This window comes from Spinacia oleracea, chromosome 1 (assembly GCF_020520425.1).
Source record: "Spinacia oleracea cultivar Varoflay chromosome 1, BTI_SOV_V1, whole genome shotgun sequence".
NCBI classification, from domain to species: Eukaryota; Viridiplantae; Streptophyta; class Magnoliopsida; order Caryophyllales; family Amaranthaceae; genus Spinacia; species Spinacia oleracea.
This window is the reverse complement of record NC_079487.1, coordinates 96506150-96523409: the sequence shown is the minus strand read 5'-3', so window position 1 is coordinate 96523409 and position 17260 is coordinate 96506150. Positions and strand designations below refer to the sequence as shown.

General features: G+C 38.8%; 1 protein-coding gene across 1 annotated transcript; it reads right to left on the bottom strand.

Moving 5' to 3' along the window:
• Positions 1-14783: 14783 nt before the first annotated feature.
• On the bottom strand, positions 14784-17118 carry LOC130465538 (uncharacterized). The gene is made up of 4 exons (XM_056834335.1): positions 17082-17118; positions 16430-17025; positions 15881-16024; positions 14784-15794 (listed from the first exon to the last, which is right to left on the bottom strand). The coding sequence occupies exons 1-4, from the start codon at positions 17116-17118 to the stop codon at positions 14784-14786; spliced, it is 1788 nt and encodes a 595-aa protein (XP_056690313.1).
• Positions 17119-17260: the final 142 nt, after the last annotated feature.

The following is a 17260-nucleotide window of genomic DNA, read 5'->3' as shown; positions in this document are numbered from 1 at the left end:
GTCGAAGCATCGTCGGCGGCGGTAGATCATCAAGCTTGGAATTTTTTTTATTTCTTTTATCTGTTTTTTTGGTGATAAAAGAGGCAAAGCCACAATTTCTTTTATTTGGCCGGTATTTTAAATTCATTTAGTTATTGTGTATTAGTTAAAAATTATATTGTTTTAGTTACAGTTTTGTTATATTTAGTTATCGAATGAAATGGTTCGTTTAAATTTTTTTTTTCAATTAAGCCATTTGAATTAGTTAAAAATATTTTATTTTAGTTAAGAATAATTTTCGTTTAGGTATGATTGATTTTGTTATGTTGTAATATAGTGTCTATGTAAAAGTTTTGGTTAATATTGTTTTAGTTAAGATAATTTTCATTTTAGTTATAAATAATTTCGTTTTAGTTATGAGTATATTTGTGTTAGTTCAGGAAATTTTAACTACTTAGTCACAATGCTTAACTAATCGGTTTCTTTGCTTAACTAATTGGTTTCAATGCCTAACTAATCGTTTACATTGATTAACTAATTGGTTCGATTGCTTAACTAATTGGTTTCAGTGCTTAACTAATCGTTTACATTGCTTAACTAATTGGTTCGATTTTAACTAATTAGTTCGATTTCTTAACTAATTAGTCCGATTGCTTAACTAATTCGTTCGATTGCTTAACTAATTAGTTCTAATGCTTAACCAATTGGTTCGATTGCATTGCTTTAACTAACTCGTCAATTATATGTATTCCTTTATATAACTAAAACATACAAGATGTAACTAAATACAACAAAAGCTTAACTAATTGGTTTCATTGCTTAACTAATTGATTCAAGTGCTTAACTAATTGGTTCGATTGCATTGCTTTAACTAATTCGTCAATTATATGTATTCCTTTATATAACTAAAACATACAAGATGTAACTAAATACAACAAAAGCTTAATTAATTGGTTTCATTGCTTAACTAATTGATTCAAGTGCTTAACTAATTGGTTTCATTGCTTAACTAATTAGTTCGATTGCTTAACTAGTTGGTTTCATTGCTTAACTAATTGGTTTCATTGTTTAACTAATTGGTTCAAATGCTTAACTAATTAGTTCGATTGATTAACTAATTAATTCCAGTGCTTAACTAATTGGTTTCATTGCTTAACTAATTGGTTCAAATGTTTAACTAATTAGTTCGATTGCTTAACTAATTGGTTCAAATGTTTAACTAATTTAATTTGAATGTTTCACAAATTAGTTACAGTGCTTAACTAATTGATTTCATTGCTTAACTAATTGATTTCAAAACTTAACTAATTGAATTTTGGGCTTAACTAATTGAATTTTAGGCTTAACTAATTGAATATTAGGCTTAACTATTAGTTACATTACTTTAACTAATTCATTCGATTGCTTAATTAAAACTTCTAAAACCATAACTAAAATATCTCAAATTATAAATAAAATTCAAAACATGAAAACTCATAAACACAAAACTAAAAGTAAGAAAATCCTAACTATAACCAAGATAATCCTAACTAAATATAAAAAATAGAGTATTAACTAAAACGAATTAACTAAAGAATTTATTCTTAACTAAAACGCAAATATTTTTAACTAAAACAATGTTATATGTTACTATAATCTATCTCCATTAACAAAGATGACTTTCGTCCAAACAATGTAACTAAACTATTATATTTTATAACTAAACATGCCAAAAGTATAACTAAAACTAAATAACTCTAAACTAAAATCAATTAAATCATTATCAAAATAAATAAAACTAAATTGTTTGAATTTACAATACTGATCAAATCATATCAGAGCTTGTAAATGGTTTGATTTTACAATACTGATCGAACAAAATTGTTTGAATCATATTAGAATTTACAATATTTTTCGAATCATATTAGAACCACCGTCGGAAGAGGTGGTTGTCGTTGAGTCGGTGGCTCTTCTCTTTCGTCTCCTTCCTCCTCCCTCACAGCCTTCAATCTCGATTCTGCAGAAACATCCGCCGTCAAGCTTCCCTTTCCAAGGGATTCGAAAATAATGGTTCGATTTCGACAGTGGCAAGGATGCGACGCCGGCGGCTTCAACGATGATTCCACTTCGTCATCCTCCTCCACCTCTTTTACGACCCCGATTCTCCCTCTTCCGTTGTCGAAACCTACGATTTATGATAAATAATTGAATAATCAAAACCTAAACAGAAATGAAAATTCTAAAACCTAAAAGAATTGAAGTAAGGAGGAAAGAGATGGAAGACTTACAAACTGGTTGTCCGACGAGGTGGTTGTGTATGCGGCTCTTCTCCGCCCTCTCCTTCCTTCGGCGATCTTCCATTTCCTCGCTCGTTCGGCAGCCAAATCTCCGGATCTTCAACTCCGGCGGCAATCATTCTCACCTACGACGACCGCCGGCGCCGGAGAGTATCAAGAGGAGAGAAACTCGCAGGCGGCGAGTTCGGGTTCGCCTCGCAGGCGGCGAGTTCGGGTTCGCCTCGCAGGCGGCGAGTTCGGGTTCGCCACCGTTCGCGATTTCAAGACGCAGAGGGTTTGAGGAGAGAGAGGGTTTGAGGAGAGGGTTTGAGGAGAGAGAAATGATTTAGGGTTTTGAAATTGGGTAAAATTAGGTATTTATATGATCCGAATTGAAAGCCACGATTTTTTTTGACCCGCATCCTGACCCGCGCCCTGACACGTTGGCACGTCTGACGCGTCAGACCGTCTGATTTAAAAATTTGTATTATTATTATTATTAAGTATTAATTTTTTTTTATTTTTTTTTTATTAATTATTATTTATTTTAATAATTTATTTTATTTTTAGGCAAAATTGTCAAAAAGTACCTTGTTTTTGCCTCAGTTTGTGAGCTAGTACCTTGTATTTTTAATTTTGTCAAATAGTACCTTGAATTAAAAAATTGTTTTAAAAATGGGACCTTACTCCAACTTTCCGGGCAAAATTATCCTTTTCCGGGCAATTCTTCAATTTTCCCTCCAAACCATTGTGCGTGTGCAGGAAACAAGCCACAAACTCACGCGCCTTTTGCTTTCCTCTTATAAGAACAGCAACAAACAACACCTAGACAACATTTTAAGATCTACAACATTTATTTTGGAGGGAAGCAACAGGTTAATTGGGGGGAAACCAACTGATTTCAAGATCCAAAGGTAATTTTTTCTATCTTTTCTTCTCTTCTTTTGGAATTCTTGTTGCAATGAGTTGAAATTGATTGCTTGTAATTGATTCCCATTACAGATGTCTGCCCATTCTAATTCATCTCTTCGAAGCTTTCGCACCACTTGTCACTGTGGAATTCCTTATGCCGGGCCTGTTAGGTTATGATACATATGACATTACATAGATCATGCGGAAACAACCATTAACCCAGGAAACATATTATTTACACATAATCATTTAGCATAGTTAGATGCATACTCTTTGTTGCGTGCCTTCCCTAGCTGCGCCCGAACCGAACAAGAACAAGTCTTTTAGGACTCCAAGTGTCGTCCCTCCGTAGATAGTCCACAGCACGTCCGGATCCGCCTTAAGATTGACCAACTAGAATCGCCCTTAAGGTACTAGAAAATTCGGCACTTTTATGAGCAAGATGTGTTTTAATTTTCTCTCAAAAAACTCACTTTTGAATACTTTGAAACTTGTGTATAAATTATGACCCCTAGGCCTTTATTTATAGAGTTATGGAAAAGGAATCGTAATCCTAGTAGGATGCGAATTAATTGGAATTAGAATTCTACATGAATTCTACTTAATCAATTTATCCAATAGGAATAGACATTTAATCATACACTGACTCTTGCAGATTCAGGAATCTCGCATGAGCTCAAACTCACACACACACGGCAGCCACAAGGGCTGCCCACGCATGCGAGCAGCAGCCCACGCAGCGCGGCCCACGCATGCGTGGCCTTGTGCGCGCTGGGCTGTGGCGTGCGTGCTTGCTGGGCGATGGCCTGGCTTCGTGCTGGGCCTTCGTCCGGCAGGCCTCGTCCGATGCTAATTCGTACGATACGCTTCCGATTAAATTTCCATTTCCGGAATCTATTTCCGATACGAACAATATTTAATATTTCCGATTCCGGAATTAATTTCCGTTTCGAACAAATATTTAATATTTCCGTTTCCGGAATTATTTTCCGATTCCGGCAATATTTCCGATTCTGACAATATTTCCGTTTCCGGCAATATTTCCGATTCTGGTAATATTTCCATTTCCAATAATATTTTCCGATACGTACCATGTTTCCGTTTCCGGCAACATCTACGACTTGGATAATATTCATATTTCCGATACGATCCATATTTCCGTTTCCGGCAATATCATCGTTTCCGGAGTATTCATTTCTTGCCTGTGACGATCTTAGCTCCCACTGAAATCAAGATCCGTCGGTTCCGAATATTCATAGATGGAGTATTTAATGCCATTAAATACTTGATCCGTTTACGTACTATTTGTGTGACCCTACGGGTTCAGTCAAGAGTAAGCTGTGGATTAATATCATTAATTCCACTTGAACTGAAGCGGCCTCTAGCTAGGCATTCAGCTCACTTGATCTCACTGAATTATTAACTTGTTAATTAATACTGAACCGCATTTATTAGACTTAACATAGAATGCATACTTGGACCAAGGGCATTATTTCCTTCAGTCTCCCACTTGTCCTTAGGGACAAGTGTGCATTTCCTAATTCCTTTGTCGCTCGATGCTTGCTCTTGAACATAAGGTAAGAGTTGTCATCCTTATTATGTCCAGAGGTGTTCCTCGGTTTCAGAGTTCAACTGATCAAATAAACAGATAATCATAGCCTATGATTCATCCGAGCACGGCCATGCATTTCACAGTTTCTAGCTCTCCGAGTGGCCTTGTACAACTTTTAAGCATCTCATCCCGATTTATGGGAGGACAATCCCAATCTTGCGATCTTGAGATTAGACTTCGTTTGATAGGTGATTACCTGAGCGTTGCCTTTATAGCCTCCTTTTACGGTGCGACGGTTGGTCAACGTCAAAGTAACCAGTTCTCAAACAAGTAATCTCAAATCTCTCAGGTATTGAGGATTTAGTGTCTAATAATTTAATGAAATTTACTTATGACAGACTTTCATCTCTTACAGTAAAGTTTCATAGGTCTTGTCCGATACTAGTCTTCCCAAAGTAAGTATCTATGCAAATGATTATGACATTGCCATGTCCACATAGTTCAAGAAACAGAACTACTAGTCATCTTGCATTCTAATCGTCTAACGTTTTCTATGCGTCCAATTTTATAGAAAACTCCGATTAGGGACCATTTTCAACCTTTGACATTCAAGTTCACTTGATAGACATTTCTTAGTCACAGGACTGGTCCTGACAGTCTATCTTGAATATATCGTCAAATTGAAGGGACTCATCATTTAATAAACCACAAATTAAATGGAAAAATGAATTCCTTTCATTTATTGTGAATGATTAACCAATAATGTTTTACAAAGATTTAAACTCTAAAACTTTAAAACATTAAACAGAGACATCAAAGCCATTCTCCAATATGCTTGATTCCCATAGCTGCAGTGTGCGAGTTGTGCTTCGCTTGCGGCAGAGGTTTAGTTAATGGATCTGATATGTTGTCATCAGTTCCAATTTTGCTTATCTCGACTTCTTTTCTTTCAACGAACTCTCGTAGAAGGTGAAATCTACGAAGTACATGCTTGACTCTCTGGTGGTGTCTAGGCTCTTTTGCCTGTGCAATAGCTCCGTTATTATCACAATACAGGGCTATTGGTCCTTTAATGGAGGGGACTACACCAAGTTCTCCTATGAACTTCCTTAGCCATATAGCTTCCTTTGCTGCTTCATGTGCAGCAATGTACTCCGCTTCAGTTGTAGAATCCGCAATGGTGCTTTGCTTAGCACTTTTCCAGCTTACTGCTCCTCCGTTGAGGCAGAAGACAAACCCAGACTGTGATCTGAAATCATCTTTGTCGGTTTGGAAACTTGCGTCCGTATAGCCTTTAACAATTAATTCATCATCTCCACCATAGACCAGGAAGTCATCTTTGTGCCTTTTCAGGTACTTCAGAATATTCTTGGCAGCAGTCCAATGCGCCTCTCCTGGGTCTGACTGGTATCTGCTCGTAGCACTGAGTGCGTACGCAACATCCGGGCGTGTACATATCATAGCATACATTATTGAACCAATCAATGATGCATATGGAATCCCATTCATTCGTCTACGCTCATCAAGTGTTTTTGGGCACTGAGTCTTGCTTAGAGTCATTCCATGAGACATGGGTAGGTAGCCTCGCTTGGAGTCCGCCATCTTGAACCTATCAAGCACCTTATTGATATAAGTGCTTTGACTAAGTCCAATCATCTTTTTAGATCTATCTCTGTAAATCTTGATGCCCAATATGTACTGTGCTTCTCCTAGATCCTTCATCGAAAAACATTTCCCAAGCCAAATCTTGACAGAGTTCAACATAGGAATGTCATTTCCGATAAGCAATATGTCGTCGACATATAATACTAGGAAAGCAATTTTGCTCCCACTGACCTTCTTGTATACACAAGATTCGTCCGCGTTCTTGATGAAACCAAAGTCACTGACTGCTTCATCAAAACGTATATTCCAGCTCCTGGATGCCTGCTTCAATCCGTAGATTGACTTCTTTAGCTTGCATACCTTTTTAGCATTCTTTGGATCCTCAAAACCTTCAGGCTGTGTCATAAACACAGTTTCTGTTAAAACGCCGTTTAAGAAAGCAGTTTTGACATCCATCTGCCATATTTCGTAATCGTAATATGCAGCGATTGCTAACATTATTCGAATAGACTTTAGCATTGCAACTGGTGAAAAGGTTTCATCGTAATCCACACCGTGGACTTGCCTGTAACCTTTCGCAACCAATCTAGCTTTGAAAACTTCAAGTTTCCCATCCTTGTCCTTTTTCAGTTTGAAAACCCATTTGCTTCCAATGGCTTGGTAGCCATCTGGCAAATCGACCAAATCCCATACTTGGTTTTCAGACATGGAGTCTAATTCAGATTGCATGGCTTCTTGCCATTGCTTGGAGCTAGGGCTCGTCATAGCTTGCTTGTAAGTCGCAGGTTCATCACTTTCAAGTAATAGAACGTCATAGCTCTCGTTCGTCAAAATACCTAAGTACCTTTCCGGTTGAGATCTATATCTTTGCGATCTACGCGGGGTAACATTTCTAGATTGACCATGATTCTCACCAGATTCTTCTAAAGGTCTCTGAGTTTCATCCTGAATGTCATCTTGAGCATTCTCTAGAGTTTGTTGTTCGACTCGAATTTCTTCGAGGTCTACTTTTCTCCCACTTGTCATTTTGGAAATGTGATCCTTCTCCAAAAAGACACCATCTCGAGCAACAAACACTTTGTTCTCAGATGTATTGTAGAAGTAATACCCCTTTGTTTCCTTTGGATAGCCCACAAGGATACATTTGTCAGATTTTGGATGAAGTTTGTCTGAAATTAATCGTTTGACGTAAACTTCACATCCCCAAATCTTAAGAAAAGACACATTTGGAGGCTTTCCAAACCATAATTCGTATGGAGTCTTTTCGACAGCTTTAGACGGAGCTCTATTTATAGTGAGTGCAGCTGTATTTAGTGCATGTCCCCAAAATTCTAATGGAAGTTCGGCCTGACCCATCATTGACCTGACCATGTCTAGCAAGGTTCTGTTCCTCCGTTCTGACACACCGTTCCATTGTGGTGTTCCAGGAGGAGTCAATTCTGATAGAATTCCACATTCTTTCAGATGGTCATCAAATTCATAGCTCAGATATTCACCGCCTCTATCAGACCGCAGTGCCTTGATCTTCTTGCCTAATTGATTCTCTACTTCACTCTGAAATTCCTTGAATTTGTCAAAGGATTCAGACTTATGCTTCATTAGGTAGACATAACCATACCTACTGAAGTCATCAGTGAAAGTGATAAAGTAGCTGAAACCACCTCTAGCATTTGTACTCATTGGTCCACATACATCTGTATGGATTAAACCCAATAGTTCATTTGCTCTTTCTCCAACTTTAGAGAAAGGTTGCTTTGTCATTTTGCCAAGTAAACATGATTCGCATTTACCATAATCCTCTAAGTTAAATGGTTCTAGAATTCCTTCCCTTTGAAGTCTTTCTAAGCGTTTCAAGTTTATATGGCCTAATCGACAATGCCACAGATAGGTGAGATCTGAATCATCCTTTTTGGCCTTTTTGGTATTTATGTTATATACTTGTTTGTCGTGATCTAATAAATAAAGTCCATTGACTAATCTAGCAGATCCATAAAACATCTCTTTAAAATAAAACGAACAACTATTGTCTTTTATTATAAAGGAAAATCCCTTAGCATCTAAGCAAGAAACTGAAATGATGTTTTTAGTAAGACTTGGAACATGGAAACATTCTTCCAGTTCCAAAACTAGCCCGGAGGGCAACGACAAATAGTAAGTTCCTACGGCTAATGCAGCAATCCGTGCTCCATTTCCCACTCGTAGGTCGACTTCACCCTTGCTTAACTTTCTACTTCTTCTTAGTCCCTGTGGATTGGAACATAAGTGTGAGCCACAACCTGTATCTAATACCCAAGAAGTTGAATTAGCAAGTATACAGTCTATAACGAAAATACCTGAAGATGGAACGACTGTTCCGTTCTTCTGATCTTCCTTTAGCTTTGGACATTCTCTTTTGTAATGGCCTATTCCATCACAATAAAGACAGCTTGATGTGGACTTGTCCTGCTTTGATTTAGCATTGCCCTTGGACTTTCCACCTTTCTTGAATGGTCTCTTTGTAGCCTTGAGTAAATCTTTGGCTTCACAGTCCAGTACTATTTCAGCCTTTCTGACAAGGTGAATAAATTCTGCAACTGTTTCTTCTCTTGGTTCACTTAGGTATTGTTGCTTGAAGCGACCAAACCCACTGTGTAGTGAATTGAGCAAGACAGAGACTGCCATCCTTTCGCTTATTGGTGTTCCTAGTAGACTTAGGCGATCAAAATATGAACACATAAGATCCACATGGCACCTCAGTGGGACGCCTACCCTCTGTTTAGTGCGAAGGAGCTGAACATGTGTTTCTTGGACCTCCATCCTATAACACCTGTTGGGAGAACTAACCTTTAGCCCAGACATTGATTCAATCAACTTATGGACGTTCAGGTCCCTGTCCTCCGTACTTCCACGACAGATATCCCTCAGATTCTTGATGAGCGTAAAAGGTTCATAGGCTACAAACCTTCTAGCCCAATCATCAGGGATATTGTTCAGCATGAGACTCATAACCTTTTTGAGATCCGCATCCCAGGCGTAAAATCTCTCAGGGGTCATGTCTCTGGCATAGTAGCTTGGCATGGGATGTGATAGTACATACTCAAGTCCATTGAGTTTGACTATTTCAACTAGCTTAGCTTCCCATTCAAGAAAATTTGTCAGGTTCAGCTTGACCATAAGCTCAGAACCCATGATGATGTTTTGATTGTTGTTTGCCATATTAAAACTACAATTGAAAAGAATAAACAAATAAATAACCATTCACAGTTTCTCTTAATAAACTTAAATTCTAGCATACATGCATAATTCAATGTTTATTAAGCATTTTATTCAAGTTATGTGTTCCGGCAGGTGTGAATAAAATGATTCCAAGATCCTAAAATCATTGAAGAACTAAGCACAGTTTGTCGACTTAATCCTAGAACATCTTAGGTAAGCAAAAGCCTTTTGCTAATAGTCTAGAAACTATTCTTGGTTGACAGGTACGTCTAAGAACTTATTAGGTAAACCTATCGAATTTGCCACGACATAAAAGGACTCCTTACTTATATCGTTGAGTTTCACCAAAACTAACATGTACTCACAATTATTTGTGTACCTTGCCCCTTTAGGACCAATAAGTAACACCTCGCTGAGCGAAAACTATTACTAGATTGATGTAAAGGATATCCAAGCAAGTGTATATTTTGGCATGGCACCTTTTAACTCAATTTTTAAGTTTGGAACTTAAGGCTCTTACTATGTTGGTTAGATTTTAAGTGAACTAAAATCCTTAATCATGCAACATAATCAAGCTTTTGATCTCATGCATTTTAAGACATATTTAAAGCAATAAATAACTTAAAACATGCATAAGATATTTGTGATCTAGTATGGCCCGACTTCATCTTGAAGCTTTGACTTCAAAGTCCGTCTTGAAAATCTCCGTGGGAGGCACCATTTTCTTCAAATAGGATAAGCTATAACTAATTACAACTATTTGATGGTACGCAGACCATATTTGAATTGAAAAATAACTTTGGTGCTTTAGACCAATTACATTCAAATTAATGGTACGCAGACCATATTTTCTATCCTATTTGGGCCATACTAGTCACTTCATAACCTGCAAAACAGTACATATACAATATATACCATTCACCCATTCATTATCATGAATGGCCCACATAGCTGGTTAGTAAAACACATTATGCATCACGTAAACATTTGCAGCAATTAATCAAGGTCACCAATAATCTACCAATTATTCAGTCCTTATTAATTCTAATCGAGTTGTTTTAACCTTAAGGATTTGTAGACCTAATCAAGAGTTTATGACTAAAAAGTGCTCCCACTCAAACCAATAAATTCATATGCTTTACTAATTTTAAACATAAAATTGTATTTCCAGTCTAACCGGAAACATACAAATTTAATTAAAATTTAAAGCTCATATAAATTTATAATTGAATCCAAAAATTTAATTTAATTTCAGTCGCATTTAAATTAATTCATGATTTTAATTTTAGTAAAATAATTAGAATAAATTCCATTTATTATAATTATAATATTCAAAATTAAAATCCAAGAAATTAATTCAAATTATTAATTTTAAAATTAATTAAAATTACGTGAACTGAAATTTTCAAATTAAACATTCAAAACGATCTAATCGAAACGCAAACACCCTACGCGTTGCACGCCCATGGGCCGTACGCACACAGCCATTGCTGGCCATGTGCGCGCAGCCCATGCGCTCGTAGCATAGCTGCTGCTGTCCCAACGCAAGCCTCCGCACAGCGCCCCATCGCACGCGAGCTATCGCTCGCAGTGCGCGCGCGAGATCGCTCGCTGGGCGCGCTGGCTCGCTCGCTGGCGCGCGAGATCGCTCGCTGGTGCGCGAGATCGCTCGCTGGTGCGCGCGAGCCATCGCTCGCTGGCGCGCGAGATCGCTCGCTGGTGCGCGCGAGCCATCGCTCGCTGGTGCGCGACATCGCTCGCTGGGCGGGCGACGTCGCGCGCTGTGCGCGCGAGTGATGCTGTGCGCAGCGCTCGTGGCACGCGAGCTTGCGCTCGCTGCGCGCGAGGCTGCGCGCACTTGTGCGAGGCAGCGCGCGTTGTGGCGCAGCTCGCTTGCTGCCCACACGCGACTGCCTTGGCTCGCCCCTCGCCCATGCCCATACGTTCATTGCTCGTGGCACACGACACAAGGCAGGGCTGCTGCCTTGCGCTCGTGCACTACGCCCTTGCTCATTGCATTCGTGCCGCACGGGCGACGAGCTCCCTTGCTCGTCGTCGCATGCCCGCATTATACAACACCCCTTAAGGGTAACACGAAGCGTCCATTGCTTCGTGCGTGCAAGTTATTTGAACGAATCGCATAAAATTTTAAAATTTATATTTAAAATTAATGACAAATTAATAAATATTATTAATTTCATAATTTTAGGGCGAAAAAATCGAAAATTTATTATCCAATTGATTTCCGATTGATATGGATTCAAGTCTAGGTCATAAAAATTTAAAATTTATCGTAAATTTACAATTTTTATGGTGGTTTTTAATCATAGGTTTCTAATTAAATTACAATTAATTATGAAAATCAAATTAATTCTAAATTATTCTAATTTTCAACAAATTAATCATAATTACAAATTAGATTGCATAATTAACAAGACTAGGCATTCAAACTTGTTAAACATATGCTGTAGGTCAATCAAAAATTCAAGATTTGTCAACAAGAATCGCAAATATTTAATTTAACATCTTAAATTTACGAAATTTTGCATTCGAAAAACTAAAACCTTCGAAAAGTCATAGTTAGGCTTCGAATTTGAGAATTCTGGGTTCGGCAGAAAAATACTATTTTTGTCAAAATGTTAGAATGCCTTTTACATGCGGAATTGACACAAAAATCACTCAATTCGGATGAGTAATGAAGAAACTGCCGAAAAACTGCGTACGTATAATTAAATAAACGCAATTTGCAACTAATTAACAATTACGAAAATTAATCACCCCTTTTAATTCTTGCAAATTTGTAATATTTAACCATGTTCATGCAATTTAGATTATGAAAATAATAAGGGGCTCGTGATACCACTGTTAGGTTATGATACATATGACATTACATAGATCATGCGGAAACAACCATTAACCCAGGAAACATATTATTTACACATAATCATTTAGCATAGTTAGATGCATACTCTTTGTTGCGTGCCTTCCCTAGCTGCGCCCGAACCGAACAAGAACAAGTCTTTTAGGACTCCAAGTGTCGTCCCTCCGTAGATAGTCCACAGCACGTCCGGATCCGCCTTAAGATTGACCAACTAGAATCGCCCTTAAGGTACTAGAAAATTCGGCACTTTTATGAGCAAGATGTGTTTTAATTTTCTCTCAAAAAACTCACTTTTGAATACTTTGAAACTTGTGTATAAATTATGACCCCTAGGCCTTTATTTATAGAGTTATGGAAAAGGAATCGTAATCCTAGTAGGATGCGAATTAATTGGAATTAGAATTCTACATGAATTCTACTTAATCAATTTATCCAATAGGAATAGACATTTAATCATACACTGACTCTTGCAGATTCAGGAATCTCGCATGAGCTCAAACTCACACACACACGGCAGCCACAAGGGCTGCCCACGCATGCGAGCAGCAGCCCACGCAGCGCGGCCCACGCATGCGTGGCCTTGTGCGCGCTGGGCTGTGGCGTGCGTGCTTGCTGGGCGATGGCCTGGCTTCGTGCTGGGCCTTCGTCCGGCAGGCCTCGTCCGATGCTAATTCGTACGATACGCTTCCGATTAAATTTCCATTTCCGGAATCTATTTCCGATACGAACAATATTTAATATTTCCGATTCCGGAATTAATTTCCGTTTCGAACAAATATTTAATATTTCCGTTTCCGGAATTATTTTCCGATTCCGGCAATATTTCCGATTCTGACAATATTTCCGTTTCCGGCAATATTTCCGATTCTGGTAATATTTCCATTTCCAATAATATTTTCCGATACGTACCATGTTTCCGTTTCCGGCAACATCTACGACTTGGATAATATTCATATTTCCGATACGATCCATATTTCCGTTTCCGGCAATATCATCGTTTCCGGAGTATTCATTTCTTGCCTGTGACGATCTTAGCTCCCACTGAAATCAAGATCCGTCGGTTCCGAATATTCATAGATGGAGTATTTAATGCCATTAAATACTTGATCCGTTTACGTACTATTTGTGTGACCCTACGGGTTCAGTCAAGAGTAAGCTGTGGATTAATATCATTAATTCCACTTGAACTGAAGCGGCCTCTAGCTAGGCATTCAGCTCACTTGATCTCACTGAATTATTAACTTGTTAATTAATACTGAACCGCATTTATTAGACTTAACATAGAATGCATACTTGGACCAAGGGCATTATTTCCTTCAGGGCCACTCAAGGCGTGGACAATGGAAAACCCAGGAAGAAGGTTCATAGCCTGCAAGTTCTATGACTATGCAACTGGAAGAAGAGGATGCAAGTTTTTTGAGTGGGTGGACGAAGGTATCCTTGATTGGCAGAAGGATATTACCAACCAATTGATACTTGAGAAGAAAATTTTGCAATCCCAAATTGATTTACTGAAGAGGGAAATCAGCAGGCATGAAGAAGATAAGTTCAAGATGGTAGCTGACATTGAAGAGCTGAACACAGGGGTGGTGAAGGTTATTGTGAAAACAGGGTTGACTGCCACCCAATTGGTTGTTTGTGCGCTTGTCTCGGTTGTTGTTGGTGTTGTAATAGCTAGAATGTATTAGGTTGTTAGACTAGTTTGAGGTGAAGGTTTAATTTCAAGTTCTTAAAGTAGTAGGATTTCAAGTTCTTAATGTATTAGGATGTATTAGGGTGTTTAATGTTATCGTATTTGTTTCTAAATCAAAAGGGTTATAAAATCCCGTATTGTGACACAAAATGATGTACTAAGGTGTTATTAATGTTTGGTTATATTCAAGACGTACTTTTTGCAATATCAATTTACCTCAAGAATTATAAACTCCGACAACTCAAAGCTTTAACGAGAAACTTTGACTAGACACAAAAGTATGACTTAATTATAACTTGGCATGAATTTTGATAACTTGGCATAAACTTGGTCAACAAAACTCCGAACTAGTGGAAGTCGGGAACTTGGTCAACAAAACTTCGGCCTAGTGAAAGTTGGGAACTTGGACACCAAAATATTGACTCGAGAAAGTCTTGGTAAAAAAAACCCCGAACTAGACCAAGTCGGAAACTCGGACACCAAAACATGAGCCAAAACTTAGCAAAACAAAGGAGAAGGCACAAAGGGGGAACAACACAGTAACTTAACAAGTGAAAACACCACAAATTCATTCCACAAAATAAAAGTCATTATACATTTAACACTAACATAAAAGTTGTGAACTATCACTTACTAATGCATTTAACACTAATTGTTTTTGGGATTAACTACAAAATACAAGCTGTGAACATTCATTATAGCACACAAAAACTAATCATCAACTTGTGAAGCAGGTTCCTGAGTTCCTTGTGCATCCCTGGTCCTTCCCTTAGCTGGTGCTGCCTTGCTCTTTCCCTTAGCTGGTGCAGCCTTGCTCTTTCTCTTGGTTGCAGATGCAGATGCACCAGAATCAGCTAGGTTCTTCTTTGATGTGCATGCATGCTTTGTAAAAGGACCTTGCTTTTTAGGCCTTCCCATCTTTTTTGGAGGTGGTGGTGGAGCTGCATCATTCTTGCAAGTCTTCTTGTTGTGGCCAAAATCACCACAGTTGCCACACCTAGTGGGCTTCCTCCTTTTGACAACCAAAGCAGTCACATGTTCATCATCCTCACCTTCTGCTCTAATTCTCTTCCTCTTAGAGGGTCTTCCTGCCATCTTTCTGAATGGTGGTGGCAGTGGATGTGGGGATTTTGTCTTCTCCCACTGTTTCATACCAGGCATTGGGTAGAAAACAGGGGCATAAGCAAGCAAAAAAGCTTCCTTGGTGTATGCCTTATGCACATAGTCTTCGGGGTCAGCTCTGTTTCTCATGATGCATCTAAAGGCATGACAGCAAGGGATGCCAGTCAAGTCCCACCTATAGCAACCACATGTCCTTGCTTGAAGGTTAACCACATATTGATTTTCTCCATGGTTAACCTCAAACAATTGGGGAGTAGACTTGGTCTCAAAGCAGTTCTTTGCACCCTCTTTTGATAAGTGCAACAACTTTATGGCAGCAGGCATCACCTTACCCACATAGTTCTCCATCCCTTCCCTCTTTATGCATGCCCTTTTCATCACATACCTCCTTACCCACTCCATCATACTTAGAATAGGTTGTGACCTAGCCTCCCTAATTACATTATTGAAAGATTCACAACAATTGTTGAGGATCATGGCAGACTTACTCTTAGTTGAGAAGGCATGTCTGCTCCATCTGTCTGTGGGAATTTTGTTTAGGTAGGTAAATGCATCTTTTGACAGCATTTTGATGGATTCCATTTGTGAATCAAAGTATTCCTGCATTCAACATATTTACAGTGGAGTTAGAATACAAAATTGAGCTACATGCCTGGTAAGTTCACCAATATTTTTTCTTAGTTTACCTTTGTTGAAGCTCTGGCAGCTTTCCAAAAACATAACCTAAATGCTTCTCCTGGGAATGCAAGCTTGAAATTGGCCCATATATGCCTACAACAATACCTAATCTCTGCATTAGGTACCACTGTTTTGAAGGCATCCAAGAGTCCCTGTGTTTGCATATTACAAGTTAGTTAATGACATGTATCCGTTCCCGACAATTAGACATGTATCCGTTCCCGACACTTAGACATGTACCCGTTCCCGGCAATTAGACATGTATCCTTTCCCGACAACTAGACATGTATCCGTTCCCGGCAATTAGACATGTATCCTTTCCCGACAACTAGACATGTATCCATTCCCGACAACTAGACATGTATCCTTTCCCGACAACTAGACATGTATCCGTTCCCGACAATTAGACATGTATCCGTTCCCGACACTTAGACATGTATTAGAAATAAAAGCACTTAGACATGTATTACAAATAACAACACTTAGACATGTTATTAGAAATAAAAGCACTTAGACATGTATTAGAAACAATTGTATTCATTGAGTTAGAAGCATACCTTCTGCCTATCTGACATAAAAGTCAAATCATCATTTTCATGAACCCAAGTGATGTGCTCAGTCACTGATCCCAAGTCTTTTACTAGCAGCTCCAAGAACCACTTCCAGCTTTCCTTGTTCTCTGCTTCAACAATACCCCATGCAACAGGAAACAGATTGTTGTTTCCATCCTTTCCAACAGCAACCAAGCAGATTCCAGGCCAAGTACTCCTTAGGTGACAACCATCTACCCCTAAAATGTGCCTACAACCATGCACAAACCCTTCTTTGCAGGGTTGAAGACAACAGTAAAACCTCTGGAATAATGTTGGGGGTCTCTCAATGTTTGTCACCCTCACAAATGCAGAACTACCAGGGTTGTATCTCCTAATAGCAGCAGCATAATCCCAAATTCTACCATACTGCTCAGCTGCACTACCATGGATGAACTGCAATGCCATTATCCTAGCATAGTAAGCCTTGTAATAGTCAACCTCTAATCCTAAGTGCCTCCTGATGTGATTCTGAAAAGTCTCAATGCTCATCTTGGGATCATCCCTAAAGTCATCCATGAACCTCTCAGCTAGGAACTCAGATGAAGCTTTAGGAGTTCCATCTTGAAAACCACAAACATGGTCTAATTTTATGCACACTTCTGTACACTTCTGTCACCATCACCATCTCCATCATCATCCTCCTCCCCCTCCATCATCCTCCCCCTCCATCATCTTCACTCCCATCATCATCTCTATCATCCTGCACACTTCTGTCACCATCACCATCTCCATCATCATCATCTCCCTCTTCTTCTTCTCCTTCTTCATCCTCTCCTTCACTTACATAATCATCAT